General features: G+C 50.4%; 2 protein-coding genes across 16 annotated transcripts in view; both read right to left on the reverse strand.

Moving 5' to 3' along the window:
- Positions 1–17,817, reverse strand: part of EXTL3 (exostosin like glycosyltransferase 3) — a 115,547-nt gene extending 97,730 nt beyond the window's left edge. For 7 of the 15 annotated variants that reach the window (XM_072330900.1, XM_072330894.1, XM_072330895.1 and 4 more), the window contains exon 1: positions 1,191–1,482. The gene's annotated coding sequence lies outside the window, so the exon portion shown is untranslated. Of the gene's footprint in view, positions 1–1,190; positions 1,484–9,359; positions 9,487–16,904; positions 17,098–17,734 lie in introns of those variants that run through there. The other 8 variants (XM_072330906.1, XM_072330890.1, XM_072330907.1 and 5 more) reach the window with 6 other exon arrangements.
- Positions 17,818–20,035: 2,218 nt separating this feature from the next.
- The window catches only part of FZD3 (frizzled class receptor 3), a 42,100-nt gene continuing 37,147 nt past the window's right edge, over positions 20,036–24,988 (reverse strand). Inside the window, exons 5-7 of the mRNA XM_072332401.1 lie at positions 24,619–24,767; positions 23,430–23,663; positions 20,036–23,168 (exon numbers count right to left, since the gene is read on the reverse strand). Of these exons, the coding sequence (XP_072188502.1) occupies positions 22,955–23,168; positions 23,430–23,663; positions 24,619–24,767 (597 nt within the window). The 3' untranslated portion in view covers positions 20,036–22,954. The remainder of the gene's footprint in view (positions 23,169–23,429; positions 23,664–24,618; positions 24,768–24,988) is intronic.

A 24,988-nucleotide genomic window follows, 5' to 3' on the forward strand; every position in this document is an offset into this window, starting at 1 on the left:
AAACGAGAGAGTATCAGAGAACTATTTTGGACTTCCCTTCTGCAAAGAGACATCAAGAAGTTCAAGAGCTGTCAGTGCCCCAGCTGAGCTGCCAGAAGAGTTTGGCTGTGCCACGCTCAAATGAAGGCAGCCCATTACTCCTGCTCCAGATCTCTTAACGCTGAGCTGAACTGATGCAAACACTCCTCCCATCACCCCAAGTTCAGACTGTGGTTCACTTCTGATGCTACCTTTGCATAGAAAGGTTAGAGTTATTTATTACTTACTAAAGCCTGAAAACACACCCAATGTGCCAAAAGCTGCATTATCTCAATCATAACAGAAGCATCAACCAAAACACATTTGCAACACGTGCGTCAGACTTCGACATCTCACACAGATTTCTCCGCAAAAGCAGAAACATCCATCAGACAACACCCGACTCAGGAAACAAAGTTACTTAATCTCCTTCTTACAGATACCAGACTTGCCGCACGGAAACCCAGCAACGCTGAAGCCAAGCTATCGTATCAGGGTATCGAGGCACACTTATCAGATGCATGCATAAGCAACCAGAGAGCAGAAACCAAGCAGGGAGATGTGTTCATTGCTTGCCTTCTGACACGCAGCAGCACGGCGCTCCTAGAGCGGATGCTCCGCTCCTCTGTGCATCCTCAACACCCACCCAATGACTTCCAGCTGGAAAATCGTTTGGCTTAAGGCATAACCGGGGGGTAGGGCACTAACGTGTCAGCCTTTTTTGATTAAGGAAGGAACCCAATGGTTTTAAGGTCGAAAGCAGCGGGGAACGCTGAAGAAAACATGAAATTGGAGGAAAAAAACAGCACAGAGCTCAACTTTAGCACAGAACACGAGGGGAGGAGGCTGAGCAGGGCGCTAGGCCTCGAGCCCCCAGACCCACCTCGGGACGTGGGCAGCGGGCGGGAGCTGCCGGGAGGCGGCGGCCCCACGAGGCACAACGGGACGAGAGGCTGTTTTAGGCCCCCTCGCAGCTTCAGCCCACCGCAGCCCCCCCATCACCGCGGGACCCCCCACCTCCTCCCTCAGTCCCTAAATCCCCCGCCCGGCCTTCCCCCCGGGGAACGCGAGGGGGCTCCCCCCGGGCCGTACCACCCCCCGGCCCGTACCACCCCTCGGTCTCACGAGCTCCCCCCGCCGCTCCCCCCGCCCTGTGGTACGCTCCATCCTACCTCCCGGCGCCCTCGCTTCACCCTCCCGGCGGAGCCGCGCTGCCGGCGCCCGCTGCGAGTGGCTGGGGGGGGAGCCACAGCCTCTGCCTTGTCTTCCCCCTCCGGCTGCCCTCCCCTGCTCCCCCCCCCCCAGGTCTGGGCGCAGTTGGTTTGTTCCGAAAAGCCGGCCGGTCTTCTACCCTAAACCGCTGGATCTCTCACGTCTTCGGCCATTTCCGACCGAACTGGCGGAAGTTGCCGAAGTGGCGGCGGAACTTAACGGCCTGTTCCGAAGGGTGAGCGGAGAGAGCCGAATCGCTGACGGAGATAGCCGAAAAGCTGAAGGGGCGGGGACAAGGACGGCGAAGGAGGAGACTTCTCTCCGGAAACTACCGAGAAGAGCCGAAGTGCCGCGAGAGGCGGAGCTTCGCCGCCCTCCCGTCCAGAGGGGCCCGCTGGACGCCGCGCATGCGCACTACGGGGAGGCGCTTTTCCCGCCTAAAGGTGGGCACGTGCAGCTCTCTTTGCTCTCCTCAGGGAGGAGTCGCCATGATGGGTCTGCGTCCTGTCAGCGCTCCACACAGCCCTTGCGTGGGCAAACACAGCCCAGGCTTTAGCCACAGCACACCCAGTTGTCTCCAGCCATGCGTGAGCACCCCTGCAAGGCTGAGGGTGCACGCAGGGAGTTCAGCCCTGTGGTGAAACCACCATGGGGACTGAAGGTTAGCACTGATCCCTGCAGAGATGCCCAGATGGCTGCTGGCTGAAGGGGTTATGCAGACCACCGTGTTCTGGGATACAGTGCAGGACCTGCTTATGAGTACTGCCACACCACCAAGATGGGATTCCATTGCCAAGTTACCTCAAGATCCAAGACAAGTACCAAACGTAGCATGAAAAAGGTGGGGGTTGAAGCAAAGGAATTAGGAAAAAAATAACAACAAAGCAATGGGGAAACAAAGAGAAGAACAAAGGCAGGGAATGGTGGCAGCCATCATCCTACGAGAAAGCCAACTCCAGCACCTTCAGTACTTCTTGCTTATTACTTTATGCACTTTCATTTTACATATATATTAGGGTCCCATAAAGGCCTTCATATCTACAGGTACCAAGTCTCACCCCAAAACACAAAACCTGGCAGCTTGTGGAGTACCGAGGGATCTGAGATAAGAAACAGGTTTATCTCCATAGGAGCATGGAGGGCTGTGGCCTATCTCCAGGAATCTCCGCTTTAATAAAACATGAGCACTTCAAAACGGCGAGAAACCGCTTTTCCACCTCTCTGCACTCTTTTAACAGTCATTTACACACGTGTAAAGCATGCAAGGAGAAACTAACTTTTATCCTGAGATGAAAAAAACATCTGGGCTGCAAACACACGCTGCTGCTCTCAAGCCATTCTCCATGTGCAGGACCTTGCACTTGGCCTTGCTGAACTTCATGAGCTTGGCACAGGCACTGAGCCTGCCCAGGTCTCTCCACAGCTGCAGTTTAATGCCATGGATGCTATCACTTCTTCGTGCCCCCTTCTCTGTTTGAATAGTCTCCACTTAACCATTTTTCCTTATCTGGATCAAATTCTGCTCCTCATCCCCCTTGTAAGCTTTTCTCACTTCCAGCACATTAATGTTTCATCTCTGCTGGAGATTACACCGAGTCCTTTTGAGCAGGTACTAAGGAGTTTCAGAGCCAACTAGCGCACAGCCCTATGGCATACTTCCATGGCCTGAAATAAACCTCAGAAAAACATCCGTTCCTCTTCAAGGGAATAACAGTCTAAGGGGAGGACCAAACTTTTCCCTGCCAGGAGGCTACAGTCCCTCTGGCAAAACTTTTTTAACCTCTTTCTCTTCCCTTCCACAGGAGCCAGTACCGAGACCTGACCACCTGCAGACTCCACAAACCTCGTGGAATGTTTTTTAGACCACACTCCTAACCTCAGACAGCCCTATCAGATTTCATAGGATTCAGTCACTTCTTAGCCCCGGGGTGCTCTTGGCGCAGAGCAGGTAATACACATCCCTAATACACATCTCCCAGCCCCATGGACAACTCCATATACATGATAAAGCTGAATGTTCAGTCCTGCTGAGGCTCTGACTGGTTTTGTCCCTCAGGTATCTCACAGTGTGCTTCATAAGAGAGGGGTAATTAATCGGGAATGCTGGCCAAATTCCAGTTGAAGTAACAACGTTCAGATGGTTTACATTCTCCCTGCAGTTTTGAGTGAATATGGATTGGTTTTTGTCTCCTTCCTGTATGCCATAAAAGCAGTGGCCTGGTACTGCTCGTGCTGCCAGGCTCTGCAGTGTAAGTAGCTGCATTTCCTGGTAGTAGAAAGGCACGAGGAACAGAAACGCCTGTTCCCTTGTTCACAGAGGCCCAATTAGCGTTTCTTATTTTAGCTAGATGTTCGAAAGAACATGAGAAGGAAAGAAACGGGGTAGAAGGTTTGAAGATGTAATATTATGGATCACACTCAGAGGATGTCAAGTTGCACTGCCACACATCCTATTGGGAATAAACATTCTAGAAGAATTCATTAAAAGATCGCATTACGCTTTGTTTATCGAACGATACATTACCGGAGTATGTGAAGATCTGCGGAGAACCTAAAAGGGTAACGTTGGTATTTCAGCAACAATGTAGTTAAGAGAGATTAGGACAGTGGTTACAAATAAACCGTGAGAGACCAGATGGCTCAGAGGATGGGTAATGAGACACGCAGCTTTCCTCCTCCCCCAGCGTGTCCCAGATCATTAGCGACTGAAAGCTGTTACTAGCGCTGACTGTTTTCCACAAGCAGTTTATTGACCCAAATATGGTTCTGCTCATCCCCAAAACTACCAGCAAACCGCTTTCAGTATGGCAAGTCCCTCCAGGCTTTGGTGGAGCTACACAGCGTGAGGGGGTGAAGGCAGAGGGTGCTGCCTTCCTACCTTGCGTGGCTGTAACCATTTGCAGCAATTGTACTGCATTTCTGTGGACCTGCCCGCATTTCCCTTGCATTTTTTTACAGTTACCTCAGAAATGAAATGCTCACAGTCACACAGACTCATTCTGTGTGTGGGAATCAAGTCTTCCAGGTGAATTCAAGGCTAGGTTGGACGGGCCCCGGGCAGCCTCCTCTAGTGAGCGGCTACCAGCCCATGGCAGGGCTTGGGTCTCGATGATCTATAAGGTCCCTTCCAGCCCGAACCATCCTGTGATTCTATGATTCAATGACTCTATAAACTACCAGCAAGTCCTCTCCCACCTTCAGCTCAGTCCTTGTGGGATGTACACTCACTCACAGGAAGGTGAGGAAGCCATAAGATGCTACACATTGTTCTTTTTTTCTACACCTAGCTCTATCACTGATTAAAGTAAAAGAAGACGAGTCACCCAGCATAAATATAGATATACATCTAAGATGTATCTATATAAAATTTAGATACAGAAATTAAAAGCAAGGCCCATTAAGAGATGTCCATATCACAACACTCCTGGAAATCTCGGGGACTGGATAAAGCAGCAATCCATTCCTGTAGAACTCCCTTGAATTCCTGAAGTGCTGCAGCTAACCGTGCTTCCCCTTCATCTCAGATCAGATGCTTTGAAGTCTTCCAGAGACACCCAAGAAAGAAGACACATCCAAATACCCAGACTACCCCCGAACTCCACCCTGGAACAGATGGTGAGGTTTCAAACACAGGAGCATCTGGTAACCACTGGTATGAAAAAGCTGGCAAGCCACAGCTTATTCCGTTCTACTAAATATTCCATAATTTGAACTATATTTAAACAGGGAGTTAAAAAGAAGCAATCGTTTCGCTTGTATATAACATAATCCCTAAACACCTACACACTGTAACTGCAGTGCAGCTCGGGCATGGCACTCTTGCCTACCAAAGGCACTTTTATTAATTAAGCATTCAGCAGTATTAAAAATGAAATGAAAACTGAGCGCAGAACAAGCAGCTCAGCCCCTCCAAGGTGAAGCACGAAGCATCGTGCTAAGCATCTGCCTTGTTCTATCAGACAACCAGGCTCAGGGCTGCCAGCTTCCAGTACTTCAGCTCACCCCCAGTTGGAAGGGACCCATAGGGATCACTGAGTCCAACTCCTGGCTCCACCCGAGACCACCCAAAAACACCAAATAATACTCGACTGCTAGGAAACAACTGCTGGAAATTATTGTCAGAATACATTAAAGAAGGTTAAGAAACACATACACACGTGGTTAGAAAAGAAAGCACCCTCAAAACCCCAAGCCAAAGACAGACCTGAGCACGCCCATTGCACACACAGCCCCAGATGTGCACTCCCCAAACTCCACTTAAATGATCTTTTGGGACAATGCTCCGCAATTGTTTCTGTGAGCTGAGTGAATCATTTGTGCTTGCTGGAAATCCAAGGCGATAGCACGCATAAAACCATCGCTCTGGATTAAAGTCACTTTGGGAAAAGGCTGTACAAGGCTGTACAAGGCTGTCTGCCGAGATTGTGTTCGAGCTCCACTGGAGACCACACCATCGGACCTGCATGTGTGCAGAGAGCATTTTAAAGTGACTAGAGACAGAAAGACAGACTCCTAGGAGGAGGCTGATAAGGGAATCTTAAATTCCAGATCTAGAAGGAAGACCAAATAGTAACAGTGATCCCAAAGTCCTGGCTTTAATAGCTGACAGATTTCCTCACTGCACAGACAAGAGGTGATCCTGCTGCACACTTCTGGCCATTCAGGTTGGAAAAGACCTCTAAGCTCACCAAGCCCAACCCCGACCCACCCCCCATACCCACTGCCCACATCCCTCAGTGCCACATCCCCACGGCTCTGCAACACCTCCAGGGACAGTAACCACACCTCTCCCTGGGCAGCTGTGCCACTGCATCACCGCTCCTCATGAGAAGAAATATTTCCTGATAGCCAACCTAAGAACTTAACCCACCTGCCATATGCATCCTAAACAGAGGAGGTGAATAAAAAGCACACAGAGGGAAGTTGTGAGTATATGCAGGAGATTAGAGCCAGCCACAGTCAGGCCTCCAGGCCTGTTAATACAGAAGCACCTGGTAACCAGATGGTTGCCTCCCTGTTCAGCAACCCAAGCCATTCCATGACTACAGCAGAGGGTGAAGCTGGGTTAGGAGGAAGCCTGCCTGCACTTCCCGAGCCAGGGACGAGCAAAGAGAAAAGCTCTGTGCTGCTGGAACACCAAGGAAGCCAGGAATGCCCATAGTTTACACAAAACCTGAGCTAGAATTCAGAACTGTCCACAAGCTTACAAGTGCTGGGATGATATTCACAAGTCAAGAAGTGCTGGGATGAACCTCCCCAGCCTGCATCTGAGAGTGCCGATGTGTGTTTGACACTCTCAAGAAGCAGCAGCACAACACACCATCGACACCAGCCCACCTCCACCAGCAGCTCTCTTATTGCAGAGGGCTCTGTGGAGCACATCTCTGCTCCAGGAGAGAGGAGGCGGCGCTCAGGGAAGTCGTGGCATCAACTGCACACAGAACTTGAGGACAGAGTTTGAACTGAAACATAACAGGTGTGGAAATACAGAGTGTGAAATGCACCATCGGATCCACATTACGCTGTGCTAAAATAACTCAGCACCTCCCTTTGAAAAAATAACAGGTCTCTTTTGACAGAAGGGCATTCAGTCTTATTTATTGGGATTTTAGCAAAGCAACACAAAATCTGGGGAGTTATTAGCAAAGGGGGGAAATAGGAATCAATAAAGAGAAGGGTGAGATCAATAATAAACGCTACTGCGCATTAAGTGCTGCAGGCTCCTATAAAAGCGTCCTTACAAACTTAAATAATAATAAGTAATTGCCACCATTTTAAGCACAATCTATTTCGAGGCCTAAAGTTACTATAATGCACCAAAATGATTTAAATGGGAATATCTATACATCTATATATATCCAGGCAGTGCAGGCCTGCTGCCAAAATCGACCACTAAAATAGGGCAGCGGTTGCCAACTGTGCCTTTCTCAGTGCTCAAAGGATACTTTCTCCTCTCCGCAGCTCATGCAGTTCCATTGTTAGTGCATTAGAAGTGGAGAAACCAACTCAAAGGTGAATCATTATGAAAATATTTCTTTAAATGAAAACCTTCCATGCTTTTGAAGTAAACCACGTCGCACAATCCCATTAATACGCTTTATCGTGCTCCGTCTTCATAGCTAGCAGGTTGTTAACCCATTACACAATGCCCATTAGAAAGCTCATCAAGGACCTCTTGGTTTGAAGCCACTCTGCTCATTTCCAGCCAGAGCCATTTGTTCTCATGCCCAAACTCTCATTTAACTTAAGTAACTCTTCTCCCTCTCTGGCATTCACACCAGCGTATTTATAGAGCAGGAACACCATTTTTCTTTCCCTGTTTCTGCCACTGCCTTAACCACCCCGGCTCCTTTTTGTTTTGTTCTCTGCTCCGTACATCACTTCTCGCCGATTCCTTCCTTGGCATCGTTTAGAATTTTGGTCAGTCTTTCTCCTGCATGGCCAGGCAGGAATGCTCAGCACATTTTAAGCTGTACTCCACCACCACCATCAGCACTGCACTGATTTCATTCACATTTCATTGTCACTAGTGGAAACAACGTGGTTGACAACACAGTCCTAGCATGCATCCTTGTCACCAAGGAACCATCCTATGCTTGAGAAACAAATTCCAGTTCCAGTATAGGGAACCTGACATTGTATCTGAGCTTACGCTATTTTCCCTTACAGGCAAATAGTCCTGAAGCCACTCTATCTTCTTCCATGGTATCGGACTCTACAATGCCCTGAAAGGAGACTGTAGTGAAGCAGCAGCCAGTCTGTTCTCCCAGGTAACGTAACAGGACAAGAATTAATGGCCTTAAGATGTTCCAGGGGAGGCTCAGGTTGGATATCAGGAAAAACTGCCCCGAAAGAGCAGTGCTGCAGTGGCACAGCTGCCCAGGGAGGTGGTGGGGTCACCGTCCATGGAGGGGTCCCAGAACTGTGGGGATGTGGCTCTGAGGGATGTGGGCAGTGGGTGTGATGGGCTGGGGTTGGGCTTGGAGACCTCAGAGGTTTTTTCCAACTTTAAAGAGTCTATGATCACATTATTCCTGGCTCGATGAAACCTCAAAATGTTAATTTCTGCTATTCCATTTGTGAATACAACGCTTAACAGCAGTCCTGAGACAAGTCCTCGAGGAACACTGCTGCTAACTTGTCCACCAATCCTTTTTCAGCCATCCTACCTTTTCCTCTGCGATGACAAGACTTACGGATGCAGAGCAATACTTTGCTCCTAAGTGATGGATTTCACTTGTCTTGCTTTGTATTTTTCATCTTTTTTTCCCCTTAATTAAAGTCTGCCTTTTGCTGCTGGAGAACAACAAAGGCTCATTTCTCTGTAAATCAGGCCTCTGCATAAGGGGAAAGCTGTCCTACTTCTACAGTTGGGCATTCGTATAAATTAATAAACTGTGCAAGTTAACGCGTTTTATCTTAAAAATGGTAAATGAAGTTTCTTAATGAGCAGCCTGACTTTTTAATTGCACATAGGATTTATGCCACAAACTGAAAAAAAACAATTAGAATGCAGGAAAACAGCATGTAAGACTTGCAGTTAAATACAATTAAGTTAAATGTGCTGAATCCATAGTTTAAACCGGAACACTTTTATTGTACGGAATCACAGAACATCCTGAGGCAGAAGGGACCCACAGGGATCAGGGAGTCCAGCTCAAGATTAAGGAGAATCCTTTTCTTTTTTAATAGCGTGATAGAACAACGCTGCACTTTCTCTCTCTTTTTTTTTGGTAATTAAAAAACTGGTTAAACTTTAGAAGAGTCATTATACTTGAAGCAGTCGAAGCAGCTGAACACAGAGCATCGTATGAAGACGCCACTGGGATCAGTTAAAGCCAACAACGCCGAAAACATTTAGAAGGAATGAAGCCAAAAACACAGAAGCGGATTTAACTTGGCGTATGCCGTGGCAGGAGGCCAGGAGAAGGCGAGCTCACTGCAGGAGCAGCCAGGACTTTGGTGGGATGCAACTCGGACATGCAGATATTGGGTGGGACCAACGGCTCAGCCAGGCAGACCAGCGAAGCAATGCCCATTTCAATGGCTGAGGCTCCATTCTGGCAGATCTGAACTTCCTACTCACCATATTAAGCTCCACTATTAACAAACACTGAGCAGTTACTCACCATTTTCCATCTTCAAAGGGCTCCGAAACCAACAACTAAACCCCATAACTACCTCCTGGGGTGTAGGGACTGCTTGGAGATCTGAACAAAGGTAAAATGCTGAAGTCATTGAGCACAGCTCCTGCAAGGGAACTTTTCAAATCAGCTCGGCAGAAGGCAGGAATGCAGAGCTCTCAGTCACAAGGCACGGCTTCCTCTGAGGCTCTCTGGTACTGGGACGTGCCCACAACCTCAAGTATTTCCCCCAAAACCCAGATCCTCATTTATGAAATTAAACTCTTAAGTGGGTACAAACCCGATGGGCAGAGCAGCTCAGGAAATAAAACGGGCACAGCGATAGCACGACAGAGATCAGCAGAAAGCTTTGGCCACTTACTGCATTTCAGCTGGGCTTTAACAGAGGGAAAATAAAAAAGGCAGACAGCAGCAGAGCCTCCTCGTTAGCCCATACCCCACTTTGTCCTCCAGCAAATGGAATTTCCTTGCAGGTTTCAAGAAAGCCATGAAACAAGTTCAGGCTTACAACAAATTCTTGGAGGGAAGGTGATGTGGAGATGCAGTACGTGGCTGTTACAGAGGAGACGAGAACTGAAAAAATGGTTTTAAAAACCACTAGGAACAACAATATGTTCCTAAAGGGAGAATAAACCCAGCACACTCGTGTTTTTAAGCACCTTAACGCTGTTATCAATAAACCCAGCTGCATCCTTTTCACAATGCAGCAATGACAATTGACTCAAATGGATGGCACTTTGATAATGCGCCTATTTGCCTCTCAAGCCGAAACAGATAAAAATTCAAAGATTACACATCTTTGGTATTTGTATGCTAATATACACAGCTTTAGGGAAATTGTTGCGACTCAACCTACAATTCATTCCGTGCAGGCAGTGACATTCAAGTGCCTACCGGCAATTTTCAGACCGCTGGCAGTATATCTCAGGGCTGTCATCAGTCTGGCGCATTATCTGTTCTGCAAGACACTGTCAGGAGCACCAGGCAGGCCTCCCTGGGTGCAGATAGGCAGGATTACAGCTGACTCATCATCTTTATTTCCCTCCATCATTTGTATAGTCTCACTTTCAACGTGGTTTGCCCACAGTGGATGAGAAGGCGCCTGGTGCACGTGTGCGAGGGACGGCACGAGACAATTTGATTTTCATTTCATAGAATCAGAGAACCACACAACCATTAGAGCTGGAAAAGACCTCCAGGATCATCAAACCCAACCAGCAACCCACTATGAACACGCCTACTAAACCACATCCTTAAGTACCACATCTATCCTCTTGTTAACGATTTCTTCTGCTTCACCTCCTTGGCTTTGCTGAAGAAAAATAAATGGGCTTGAGAGAAACCCTGCAAGAAAGAAGCGCTCACCACCCTGAGTCCCTCCTGAAAACCTTGGCTGAGTTTCTACACAAAGCAGGCAAAGAGTCCCACAGAGCCACAGGTTTCTCCTAGGGCCAGTTCTTCCCAAACCACCACCCCACTGAAACACAGAACAGTTGCTGCTGTCAGTGAAGACCAACCACCCACAGGCAACCAGGGGCTACACCTGGTTCCAGCTGAAGATTCCTGCCCAGTGTCTGCTCACACCAGTTGAGCTGCAGCTCTCCCAGGGCTCAGTGAGCACCTGGGCTGTCCCTCTGCCTGCTTCTCTTGCACTTGTGCAACCTTAATTAGCCCTGCAAACCTGTCTCTCTTTGTCAGGCTTGGCTGAAATCTTCCAACAGGTTCAGGAGGGACAGGGGTGGTGCAAACGTGTGTGCTAAGATTGGATGAAATGGAGTGGAACTTAGTAAGAAAACAACAAGGATGCTGATAGCAAGGGCAAAACAAGGGAGTGCCACTGCAGAGCCAAGCAGAGAACTGTCAGTGAGACAACCAATCTGGGCACAGCCACTCAGGGAAAAAAAGGACTTGGATATACTCAGGAATAAGGAATAAAGTCCAAAAGGAGACATTCGTAAAAAACAACTTTTTACTTTGGCAGACCGTTACAGGACAGCAGGGCATGCTTTTAAACTAAAAGAAATGAGATTTAGGTTGGATGTCGGGAGGCAATTCTTCACGATGAAGGTGGTGAGGCCCTGGCACAGGCTGTCCAGAGAAGCTGTGGCTGCTGCGTCCCTGGCAGTGCTCAGGGCCAGGCTGGGCCGGTGAGAGGTTTTCCTGCTCTGCTTTTAACAAGGCTTGGAAGTATAATGAGAAAAGAACCCCTTGCAGGCTTGTCTGGGCATCCGGAGGCAGGAAGCCTGCAGTGATGAGATTGCAGTTTTAGGGGCTACAAAGATGATCTGAACAGCAAAAGAGCACAGAAGCCATCTCTCATGCTTCAAGCTACCATCAAGAGGCAAGGAGCTGAAAGATCCCTGTCAATTGACTCCTGAAAGTCAATTTGGTAGCAAACACAGCCTATACCCAGCTAACAAACCACTCTGCACTTAAAAATCATATTCAATATTATGTAAACCACCTTGTTAACAGTTGCTAACAGTTGCAGGGTGAAAACTGTATACGTTCATGCAACAGTTGCCTGTGCACCGCTACTGGGCACCGTCCCCACCTTCTGCCTCCCTCCCAGCCCTGCTTAACCAAGAAGCTGGGCAAACTGATGAGCTGCAGTGAAATGATGTCGCTGCGATGCCTTCTGCTGATGAATGAGGAATACCCTGCCACAGCCGCCTGGTTTCAGGTGATGGATTTGAGCCCAGGCCGTAAGACAATTCCTCGTGGCTGCCAAGCTCAGCTATTTTCACTCTTAATCTTTATAATATTTGATTGACTAGATCCAAGGTCATCATTTCCACTGAAGTGGCTGTTCAAAATACCACCAGCCCTCCAACTATTTTTAACTGCAGCTGAAAAAGTGCAGGATATTCACCTAAGAGCTGGTAAGAACTTTGTCCTTGGGAGATGCCTACACCCTGTGCATGCATTTGCTGTGGTGTGAACAAGCAGCTGAGAGGTAGCAGTTGTCATCCCAGGGCCCAGAGCTCTCACCATCAGACCACAGGGACTCGGACCCCAGGGAACAGACATCCCTCATCTTCCATCACAGCCCAGTTTACTTCCTTTTTCATGTTTGGAGTCTTCTTGGCTTTGAAGAAGTGGGAAGCAGAGAAAAAAATAACCATTAATGTGCATCATTTCCTTATACACACACTGTATAATAGGGGGCACCTTACAGTCCCCAAGTTTCAGCCTTACAGAATACAAAGCCTCTTGGGATGCAATATGGTTTTTCCTTCCCATTTTCTTCTCTTATAAAGGCTCAGATGGGAGTGCAACTTTCTCCAGCCTGCCTGCACAGAACTTGCACATGGATCTCTGCACGGCATCAGCTGCGTGTGAGACATCAGTCACGTTGAGACATACCAGCACTTTGTTGTGCAACCCCTAATTACTGTTGTCTGCCCTCTGCATTTCTGCAGTGAGAGCTGCAATGTAACACAGGGCATTTGACCTAGCGCTGCCTCCAATCTACAGGTGGGGAAACCTGCAAATATTCTTCATCCCCACAACATTCTAGCTCGTTTAGAAGGATATAAACGGCACCATTTTGAGCCCTATCCAGGCTGGGTGCTGCCATGGGGCTGCAGAACATGGCTCTGGGGCTGATGTAAAACCACCGTTGTGAAGGGCAGCAGAATAAGAAATGCTGCCGCTGAGTCTGTGCCATCAGAACCAGCATGTGGGGATGGAAGCCTGGCAAGGGAGCAGCAGAAAACCTCAGGAGTTAAAAGGCTTCACTGCTACACAGAGCATCCAAATCAAAGCAAGAGAGGAATTTTAATTCCCAAATTAAGATGAGTATGGAGGTAAATGAACGGTTGGAAAATCACATGAAGTGAATCCCCTCCCTCCACAAGAAAGCAACAGATGCTGCGTTAAACAGCCCACAGGATGAGCAGTCAGTACCCATACTGGTGCCACATGTGGCCCTTACTGGCTTAGCAGGGGTTAAAAGTGGCGTGTGCTCCACAAAACACTCCTATTTATATACTCATGTCTGTGTGCAAATTTGCCTCCAGTCTGCAAGATTTAAAAAAGAAATCCACACCCACTATTGCAAGAGTTGCAATAACATCAGGCCTGCTGGTGCCAAGGAGTTACAAGTGCTCACAGCAGCCAGGGTTTGGGATTCCTCCATGTTTTGTTCCCTCTGAGGTAACTGCGCTGTTATCAGGTGATGCAGGAGAGGAGGCTCTGACACCCGGCCCTGCAGTTCACACACTGGAACAAAGCAGACATTTGATGGTATCTGCATTGCTGACTCAAACGCGTATTTTTGTTCTGATCTTGTCCTTGGAACAGGGATATGGGGGGTGGGAGAGCTCTTCAAAGCTGCACACAGTGGGCAACACAGCCTCACTGTGCTGTTTTGCCTCAAGGCATCATCAGTAAAACCAGACTCCGATGATATTGGAGAGGTTTGGCTGTACCTCGTGTCCTGGATGATATTTTGCTGGTTATGGGGGCAAACAAGACCTCAGGAACAGCCAGTCTGGAGCAGAATGAAACTCCCCTCTTCTCCCATCTTGTTTCCTGTAGGGACAATGCAAGAGCCCTGCCGATGAGATTCCCTGGGACCACACAGTCGACCTGCGCCTTGTCCATGTGGGCTCTGAAGGCCTTTGGAATAAGCCAGGACTACAGCATGAAGAGTGAAGAGGCAGCAACAGCATCACCAAAACCAAGGTCCAAAAACCAAGGCCCAAAGGAGCCGGCAGGTTCACAGCAACAAAGACAAGCCTGGGGCTGAAGGCCTTAACACCTAGTGCCAGGCTGAAGCCTCCCTTCCAAGGAGATTCGTGTCTCATCACGCATCTGCCTTGATCGAATGCTCTTCCAGGCTTAGACACGCCGAGAGACTCCTTTGCTGAGTAACCACCCATGAGCTCACTTCAACATTTCTGCCCATCCCCTCCACTCTGCACAGTCTGTGGGGTTTCCTTCCCTCCGAGCCCTCTGCTCCACCAAATGTGGTTCAAAAACCATCAGAGACAGACAGCAGCAAGAAGCGTCGTGGGTTTTGGAAGCCACCTCAACCAGGGCCAGCACCAACGTCACCCACAAGTGACATGCACCGCATCCACCTGCAGAGCTCGGTACCTGCTGAATCTCACCCGTTCCAGTTCAGCTCTGCTGTTTTATTCATCACAAACAGCAGCTCAAGGCAGGGCAGCTTTGCACAGAGCCATAGGATGGTTTGGGTGACGGTGGCGATGTACAGCCATTAAATAAAATATCAACACCTCATCTATTCTTAACATTGGGTTTGATCTTCACTGTTCCTACTCCCCTTTTTCAGGGCAATTTGCAATTTATTTGGTTGCTTTTTGGGAAGCGTGAGCGTAGGGCAGGGCTGACTTACTGCTTAATCTCATTTGTGATCTATTATTCAACGCCTGCTTTCTTTTTACTTTTCCAGCCTTCTTTAGGAAGCCAGAAGCCCCAGCAGAAATTACAAGTCCAGAAAGAAAGGTGAACTGCAAAATGAAAGCTGGGGGAAAACGAATTGCTTGGAGGGTTGTTTTTTGTGTGTTGCTTTGGTTTTCTTCCAGTTTTCTCTTTTTCAGCTTCAAGATCTCTCTGTAACAACAGCCAAGTAGGAGAAAATATGCTGCAAATGATGGAGATGCAAAGGATTGGCTCCGGTCCCATTACTGACACGTGAACAACCCCCAGACCCAGGACAGTGCCTATGAGATTCCCCCATGGAGCTGCTTTAAAAGCAGGGTTGTACTGATACGTCCTCGTGCTTTTAGCAGCACTGCTGGTTCTCCAGCAAATCCCTGGGCTCTGGGAACGTGCCACAGAGCTCCACGCTTGCATTTCCAAATGATGGCAGAGCTGGGATGCACTGAAAGCTGGGACAGGCTGGAAGTCCCCAAGGAACCCACAAAATGCTTTTTTTTTGTTACCACCTTTATCAGAGACTTTCGTAGCAAAACACAACCCCTGCCAGGAGCTGACGCACACACAGAGCACGCAGCCAGGGATGGGGTGCTGCAGAGGTGCAGCAGCACTCAGTGCCCTCTGCCTTCACCGCAGGCTGTTGTTTAATGGCTTTCTGATTATCACGTTGCTTTCTCCTCACCCGTTGCTAAATAACAGTGCTTATACCTGCCCTGCAACCCCACGTGTGACCTCCTTGCTCCGGCTCACAGGAGCAGATTTGGTTTCAAGTGATCAAAGCCATCCCGAGCAGCTGAACGATTCCCAGGCAGGTCCGTGGCATCTCTCTGCAGGAATCCCCACACAAACACCTTGGGGGCCACTCGCACACACACGGCTCATTTGCACAGCTACACACACAGTCTGCACACTCTTGGCTTCCACCTCCCGGTCAGACCCACTGCACGGAGCTGGAATCGCTCACTGCAGAGATCACCCAGGTACAGCCCCAGGGACGGGGCTGCAAGCGCTCGTTAGCATCTCCTATTGATTGATTTCATTTCTGTAAGCCTTGTCCTATTAATTTCCTATGACAGACGTTTCATTAACTCACAAGAAGAGAGCCATCCCCCAGCCAGCAGAAGCACAACCCGGTGAGCGTCCCACACACCGACGCTGTTCTTTAGGGGAAAGCTTTGAACAAACACTGAACATCGAACAAACTGCACCAATTTTAAGTCTCAGCCACAAATCCTGCACTGCACGAAGCAGCCGCTGATCCCCCATCAGGGCACGACGTGCGATTTCAGCTCCGTATTCTACTTCTGCCCCAACAAAACGCTACTTCCCAGTGCCCCAGCTCGGAGCCAAACACCGTGCAGGGCAGCTCGTGGGGCTGCAGGGAGCAGCAGCACTTTTCCTTCACTCGGTTTTGCAGATTGGAAGAGAAGGCTGGATGTGAAAGGAGGCATTTGGGGCCGCGTTGCCTGCAGCGGGGGGTGGGAGCAAAGAAACCCAACCCCAAGACAAGTCGATTTGCTTTTGCAGCCAGCCCCCCCTCCAGCAGTCCCTTCCTCGGAGCTGAGAGCTATATGCAAAACCCTGCATTTAAACAAGCAGTTGACACCGGCCGTGCAGACGAGCATCCCCACATGGGCACCCCAACATCATCCCCATCCCCAACATGGGCACCCCCGCAACACCTCCATCCCAAACAACATCCGCATTCCCCCACATCTCCACCCCAACATAACCCGTACCCCAACATCTGCATCCCCCAACATCAGCACCCCAACATCATCTGCATCCCCAGTAACGTTTGCATTCACCAACAGCTGCACCAAACATCAGCATCCCAACATCATCCGCATCCCCCAGTAACCTCCACATCCCCAGCACCACCTGCATCCCAACACCGACACAACCCAACACCTCAAACCCTACATCACCTGCATCCCCAGCATCCGCATCCCAACATCACTGACACCCCCCAACAACATCCACATCCCCCAACGTCTGCACCCCACCATCCTCACTCCAACACCCACATCCAATGCCACATCCCAGCACCCGCATCCCGGTCCCCATCCCAAGAGGAGGAGCTCCTGCACACCCCAAAATCACCACAGCCTCAGATCGCACCGTGCCAGCAGCAGCCGCCTCCCCGCAGCCCCGCATGGACTCAACTCAGCTGCAACTTTCGCCTCCTCCTATTCCAGGAGCCGCTCTGCACCGCCCTACATCGCAGCATCACTGTGCAACCAAAGGTGCTTCCCCTGAAACGTGCATTTTAGGGCTTAAAACCCTACAACGCCTCCAACCCAACAGGCAGCAGGAAACACTAAAGGGCTCCAGGAACATGGGGGGATATCCCAGGGGGAGCTGCTGCTGGGCTGGGTGTGGGGAGGGGGCAAAGGGAATGAGGGGGATGTAATGGTGAAGGGAGGGAATGAGGGGGGAGGAAAGGAGTCAGAGAGGGAAAATGAAGTGAAAGAAATGGATAGATGGGAGGAAGGGGGGGGGAGGAATGAAGAGGAAAAAAGGCAAAATAAATGAGGGGGAGGAAAAGAAAAGAAAGACAAAGTGAACGAAAGAAAAAAGGGAAAAGAGAATAAATAAAAGGATGGAAAAAATAGGAGAGAAAAAAAAATAAGGAAAAATAAATGAAAGGATGGAAAAGAAATAAAAGAAAAAAAAAATAAGGAGAAGAAAATAATAAAAGAAAAACGGAAAGGGGGGGAAAGAGAAATAAACGGGGAAAAGAAAGAAAAAGAGAAAAGACAGAACTTAAGAAAAAGATCAATTTGTTTTAATGGGGAAAAAAATAAAATAAAATAAAAAAGTGAAGGGACAAAAAATCGCTGCTAAGAAAGCAACGAGAGGAGCACAGCGAGGAAGGGAAGCGGGGATGGAGCGGGCAGCCCGGCCCGGACCGCCATCCCATCCCATCCCATCCCAGCCCGCCCCGTTACCTGAGGAGCGCCCCGGCCCGGACCCGCGCTGCCGCGGCCGCTGCCCGTTGCGGGGCGGAGCGGGGCCGCGCTCGCTGCATTGTGGGAGCGGAGCTGAGGCGGGAGCGGAGCGACCCCGGGCGGCACAAGGCGGCAGTGCCAGAGCGGGCGGGAAACGGCGGGCGGGAAACCGTGTGAGGAGAGGATGGAGGGAGCGGGGCTGAGGGGAATTAGTGCGGATGGGGGTAATGAATTAGTGCGGCCGAGGGACGATGAGGATATACGGGAGGAATAATTAGTGCTGCTGAGGGGTAATGAGTGTGGCTGAGGGGCAGTGAGGGCTTGTGGTGTGGGTAAAGGGGCCGTGTGGGGTAATTAGTTTGTCAGGGGGGTGATAAGGGTGTGTGGGGTGGGTAATTAGTGCAGCTGAGGGGCACTTGCTGGAGATGAGGAGTAATTAGTTTAGCTGGGGTGGGTAATTAGTGCAGCTAGAGGGCAGTAGGGGAATGTGGAGGAGGGAATTAGTGCAGCTAAAGGGTAATTAGTGCAGCTGGGGGGAGTAATTTGGGGATGTGGGGTAATATGGGTGTGTGGGATGGGTAATTAATTAGTGCATTTTGGGGGGGTGGTAAGTAATGCAACTGAGGCAGTAACTGCAGCTGGGATCGGTAAATAATGCAGCTGGAGTAATTAATGCTGTGGGGGTAAATAGTGCAGTGGGGTAATTAGGGCCATAGGGTAATTGGGGTAGGTGAACTAGTGAAGCTGGGGATGTAATTAATGCAACCATGAGGAGTAATTAGCGCAGTGGTGTCGTTAGTGTATGTGGGGGTAATTACTGGGGGTTAATTAGGGCAGGTGGGGTAATTAGCACGGCTTGGTGTACCACATGCAATGGGGCAATAGCTGCAGCTGGTGCACCTGGGATGTAGTTAAGTAGCCATGGGGTAATTAGTGCAACTGGTGGGTAATTAGTGCAGCTCCCTGGCAGAGCTTTAATGGCGGCTCATCCCAACCCAGCCATGTCCCAGTGAAATGGATCCCCACAGCAGCACAGGGTGAGATCCAGGTGGGTTCGGGGTCTTCCCCAACTTTAATGGCTCTATGATACTCTGCCGGGCGCTGCCGCTCGCGGGGTGGCGCTGTTGTGTTAGGAATCCGAGCGGACCCAGGATCGTGCTCTCGGTTGCCGCAGCCCTGCCGGGCCCCACGGCTCACCTGTGGGGTTCCCAAACCTCGTGGAGTCCTCAAGGCTCCGTGATGCTGAAAACGAAGCTGCATCCCCTGTAACAGCGCCGGCTGCTCCTCCGCAGCACTGAATGCGGGAGACGTCCCCATGCTGGGCATCTCTCTGAGCAGCTCTTCGTCCCATGAACTTCCATTCATCCCTGTGGGCATCCCTCCCTCCTTATAAGAATCTCAGAACAGCCTGGGTTGAAAAGGACCACAATGACCATCTGGTTCCAACCTTCTGCTGTGTGCAGGGTCACCAGCCATCAACCCAGGCTGCCCAGAGCCACATCCAGCCTGGCCTTGAATGCCTGCAGGGATGGGGCATCCACAGCCTCCTTGGGCAACCTGTTCAGTGCATCACCACCCTCTGCATGAAAGAGGTAAGTGTCCTTCCTGCCCACTGAGCGTCCCTTCCTCCCTCCAACCAGCAGCCTCCATCCCCTCGTGGCAAAGCATCGTCCCTGCATCCCCCTCCTTCCAAGCTCTCCTTTATGAGTCCCCCAACCCAAAGGCACTGGGAAAGCCCGCAACCCCCCCCCCCCCCCACAAGGGTGAACAGGAGCGGCTGCCTCCTCACAAATCAAAACTAAGAGCAAAGTTAACTTCTGTCTGATCCCATTTTCCCGCAGCCGAGCAGGAGGTTTGGCTTCTCTTGGCAGAGGCAGCTCCTTATCTGATCGCAGCGCTGGAACGGGGGAGAGCGGAGGGCTTTGAAGGCAGCGCAGGAGCCGGCGGAGGTATGTTGGGGCTGGCTGCTTCTGACGGCTCCAGGTGGGATCTGCAGCGGGCTGTGTTGCAATGCAGAGCCCGGGGGGATTTCTCAGCGCAGCCGAGCCCTGCGCTGCGTGGTGGGGCCGGCAGGCAGCAGCAGGGCAGGAACGAGGGGGATGCAACGCCCGCAGGAGGAGAACAAAGGGTGTTTTGTGCCTTCGGAGGCAAAACACGAAGAAATAAAAGTTCGCATTTGAAGTTGTGAAGCGCTAAAAACGTTTCCTCGGGTGCTGCTCAGCTCCACACCTCCCCCTGCAGGACCCTCCTTGGCGGTGGGGGGGAGTTCAGACACGGAGCAGTTTTGGACAAGAGGACCGGGATTTTTACATGGTTTTATTAAAAACTCGGAAAGGTCTAAAATGAAAATGTACACCCACTACAGTAGAACCTGTCTGTACACTCACAGGTAAAGTGCTAAAAATCAAACGTTACCGAAGCGACACAGGATGACCGGAACCGAGCCCATGGTGAGCTGAGCACAGCAGCAGAAATGAAGGTACAGCCCCAACGTAAGCGTGGGATGAGAAACGTGGGCAAAATGCACACAGAACATCCCGCCGTGTGCCACAACAAACCCCGATCTGCTTATAAAACATTGGCATAGGAGGGGAATTTCACATTCAAGTCTACATTCGGTCCTTAGGGCTGAAGCACGCGGGGATGCTCTGCAGCCTGGGCGCCCGCTTCCCATCGCTGCTGCTTTGGGGTGCTGTGCTGCAAGCTGCTCTGAGCTGTGGGCTCCTCCAGCAGCCCCTGGGCCGGGAGCACCTGGCACTGCATGCCCTGCTTCCATCTGGATTTAGCACAGGATGCAGCAGGTGCTGCTCATCTGCCCTGTTTGTACAGCCGGTAGCTGAAGCCTGTGCTGCTAAGCTGAGGTCTGGGGGCTAAGAAAATGCAGAGCACTCGAGAGCAGAGGGCTTTACAAACAACTGAGGCTTTCTGCTGCAGTTTGGCTTTTAGGCTCCCCAAAAGATTACCCCAATAGGGAGGGAGATCCACACTGCCTTTCCACGCAGCACAAGCACAGCGCTGACTGACAATTCCATGATGGGAGTGGGGGGTGCCAACAAGAAAGTGCCACCTAAACGTGCCCAGGTCACCCAGAAATCTTCCACTCCCTGAGATGCAAAAGGTCTGGCAGCCCCAGCCCTGTGAATGCATCCAGGGTGAGGCCATCTTCTCCCTGACAGGCTGTTGGGAAGAAGGTCTGTGAGTCCCGGGGAGGAGGAATGCTGTGCAGGTTGGTGCAGGTTAGGAAGAGAACAGGAAGGGCTTGGGGTTACAGAGGTAAGGGTGACAAAAAGCCCAAGTTGTTCCATCTTAGTCCCTATTCTGGGTGATGAGAGCGCTCTCGATCCATGTGCATGCGATACATGAGCAAGGGATTGCCTGAACACCCCACCTGGAAACAACACTGGGATTCAACCTCACAGATCAGCTATTAAGGGAGGAGGTACTTCAGACCTCCCCCAGTCCCCTCCCTGCCTCTAAGCAAGTCAAAGCACTGCTGCAATTAACAAGAAAGGAGTACTGGAAATTCAGCCAAGGAGATCAACGTTAACGCTTGACCTTCAGCAGTTCAGTGTTTACGAGAACTCTGATATTTGTCTTCTTTAGCAGATTTGGATTCCAAAACCCATCCTCCCTTGGAAGCAAGGAGTTAAAGTGTATTTCTGAAAGCCACCGAGTCCCAGAGCAGCCCGTGATTTGACAGAGCACACAGCCACTGCTCTGCTGTTGTGTCATCAGCTGCAATTAGGTGAGTCATGGCAGCGCTGCTCCATCTCTGCGCTGTGCTTGGTGCCCTATTGCTGCCCTCCAGGCTGTGCCATCTAAACATGTTATGGAGGCTTTTCAAGTGCCTCAAGCAGGAGAAGGGAATTATGTAAGGACAATGAAAAACAGGCATTGGTATCCCAGCAGTGATCTGCAGTCATTACTGAGGTAGGTTTAGGTGCAGCCAGCGCTGCTCGTGCTGAGTGGATCTGACAGCAAACGCCTCCAAAGATCAACCGTGCCATCAGGAAGGCACCCTGACCTCTGCCTGCTGTGCCAGCACAGACCTGCTGTACCCCACTAACCATTCATACACCATAAAAGCCCAAACTGGGAATTCTCTGCTGTGAACCTATGGTAGGGAATGAAAACAACCCAGAGTAGAGGTTGATCGGGAAAGCACGGATACCTGCCTGCTCCTCCAGCAGCAAGGAGGGTTGGGCTCAGCGCTGTGTCCCAGTGCCCCACCACAGCACAGAGCCAGGCCCCAGGAACACAGCCCAGCCCTGAGGGGAGCCCTTGCAGCCATTGCAGCCCCAGCCTTCCTCCCCTGCTCTGTGGGTCGGTCAGTGGGGTTTGTTCTGTTGGTGACAAGGCTGCCCAGCCCGACGTGTGGGGACAAATTCGGCTCTTTCCCTTTTTAAATAGATCGGGAACGGGCAATCTCAGCTTTTGTACATTAATCTAAACATAAGTGGCTGAATATCATCTAGAGAACTGCTTTTAAAATTCCTCTCTTCCTACATAAATTGTAAACGAGTAGAAAATTTAAATAGTATTTTGTAAAAAAAACAAAAACAACCAGCAAGGACAATGCAAGTTATACAAAAAGAGCCCTTCCTTGCCTCCTTTCTCCACCCCCCCCTCCACCCATCCCTACAGCTGAGCCTGAGCAGCACTGGGAGGAGCTGGCGACCCTCAGCCATCTCCTGCCTGCCCCCAAATGCCGTTCCTCTGTTGCATTTCCAGTGTTATCTGTTACAAACTGCCCGCGATCTCCCCGCCGTCCTTTGTGCAGCACTGAGTCTGGGCCCCTCCCTCTGTGAAATCAAGGATCACTTTGTTATGGGCTCAGAGACGTGTTGAGATTCCTTCAATATCCAAGGGTTTCCTTATGCCCATTAGAAAACACGTCAGTGTGGCTGCCAGCGAGCCGTCCGTGGTGGCATCTGCTGATGTGAAGACACATCGGAGGGAGGGGAAGGCTTTTCTTCAAGAATAAGGAACTGAGCAGTGATGGCTGATGGGTAAATAACAGTTATCAAATAAATAATTACCTACAGGGAGGCCCAAACGAGGCGAGCAGCTTGGTGCTCAGTGACTCAAGCTTGCTGAACGCCAGCTCTGATGCAGGCATGAGAAACGGTGGCTTCACACAGAGAAGCCGGCCTCGGCTTCCTGATGCATGAAAGCAGGAGCTGCCCAGAGGCGCGGCAGAACCGAGCAGCACCGCGTGGGTCACGCGCTGGTCCCGTCCTCCTCGATGACGCGGTTCATGCTGGTGCCGTGTGTGATGTGTGTCAGGGGGTTGCTGCTCAGGTCCCTGATGCTGCTGTGGCGCGACTGCTCGTTGAGCCGATGGGAGCTGCTGTGCCGGGAGTGGTCGGTGAGCCGGGACATGCTGCCGTGAGGGAGCCTCTCCTCGATGCCTCTGTAGCTGCAGGGGGTGTACCTGGTGTGCAAACAGGGCGGGTGGTTATTGTCAGCAGGGCAGACTGGGAGAGCTCTGTTTTCCCGTGTGGCGAGAGCACAGAATCGGAGCCATTCAGGTTGGAAAAGACCTCAAAGGTCACCCAGTCCAACCCCAGCCCACCCACCATGCCCACTGCCCACATCCACCAGTGCCACGTCCCCGTGGTTCCAGAACACCTCCAGGGACGGTGACCCACCACAGGCCCACTTCGTGCACAACACATAAGGGAAGGAAACGCACCGGCCGTCACGTGAGCGGTGCAGGCTGCCGTGGTAGCTGCTCACTTTGCTGTGCACGCTGCCTGCCTTGCTCCTCTGGTCGTCCAGCATGGCCAGCTGGGTGGAGGAGGCGTGGGTGGAGGTGCCCTGGGTGGAGGTGCCCCTGGACTTGCGGATGATGGGCGTGTTGGGATCCCGCAGGAGAGACTGAGCGAAATCCGGCTCTTGCAGCACCTGACGGCTCTCGTTGACAACTCTGAACAAAGCGTGAGGTTTGAAGAGTTAATGACTGCAATAAGAGGCATGTGATGATCACGGTGACAGCACCACAAGTATGTTACAAGCAGAACTTACATTACAGTGGCTTCGTTTGCGTAATTCTAAAGCATTTAGAAATTGGGTATCTCAGCAAAGTTCATATTCGTGACTCCATCACACTCTGTACCCGATGTATTTAATGCTGTGAGCCATGTGTGTGTCCTACAAGGTTCTCTTTTGGATATCTCAACTCTACAGAAGTTATTTCACTTGAAGCTCAGCAGAGGGCCAGTTCTGCTATGGATGGCCGAGCCAACGCCGTGGGGCAGCCACATAAAGGCTTGTTGTGTTTGCTGATCTATTTTGAAACAGCCACTTATGAGACAATATTTATGGTAACAAAACCATTTATGTCATATCTCAGCCCAAATTAATGTTGGCCTTAAGGAAGTCACAACACAATCTTACTGTAATTTTATCAGACCGCTCGGGCTTTATGGTCAGAAGCCTATGGGAAAATTAAACACAGACAATCGCTTTTAACTGCAATCGTGGTGAAAACGGCTCAGGTTTAATTTCCATGTAAGGATGTGATTCCATGGGCTACATACCAGGCAGGTACCTTCACAAATGACAGCCCTCAGTTCCACCTCTCTGTGCACAGCAGAGAAGCTGTAGTACTGAACAGAAACCCGATTCTCATTCTGAGAACTGACAAAACAATGTAACTTTGACTCTGGGACCAAAGAATAACAACGGCTAAAAATGTGACAGTTCCTCGGGGCTTTATTTTTGGAGCTGTTGCTTGTGCTGCCCTTCTTTGCTCCACTGTAAATAAGGACAGACTTTGGAGAAAGCTGACCCTACCTGCTCCTGTGTGCCTCCATTGGATGCTGATCAAATACAGGAGCACCTCGATCAGTACTCAGTAGCTACTCTCTCTTAATACTCACTCTTTTTTCCTGCGTCCATGGAAGAAGCTGGCCCACTCAAAACAGGTCTTCTTGCTTCCAACCCAGAAGACAGAGGGTATCCCAACCACCAAAGCCATGAGATATTTCATGAGAAACAGGATCAGATCTGGACGGCTCATCTGAGTGACCTGCAGAGAGAAAGAGACCAAAAAGAACATCATACAAACCATCATAGCTCGCTTCTCCTCTTATTAACTCATTTAAAATAACTGTCTGTGCCTTGAGCCAAAGTAAACATCAACAGGGTTCCTTTGTCTCACAGCTCTGGAGAGCGCGACTGAATGCGACGCACGATCCACTGCGGAGTAAAACAAAAGCCCCAACCGCTGTGAGGTCCCGGCCTTTATTT

Source organism: Excalfactoria chinensis, chromosome 3 (assembly GCF_039878825.1).
Source record: "Excalfactoria chinensis isolate bCotChi1 chromosome 3, bCotChi1.hap2, whole genome shotgun sequence".
Lineage (NCBI taxonomy): Eukaryota > Metazoa > Chordata > Aves > Galliformes > Phasianidae > Excalfactoria > Excalfactoria chinensis.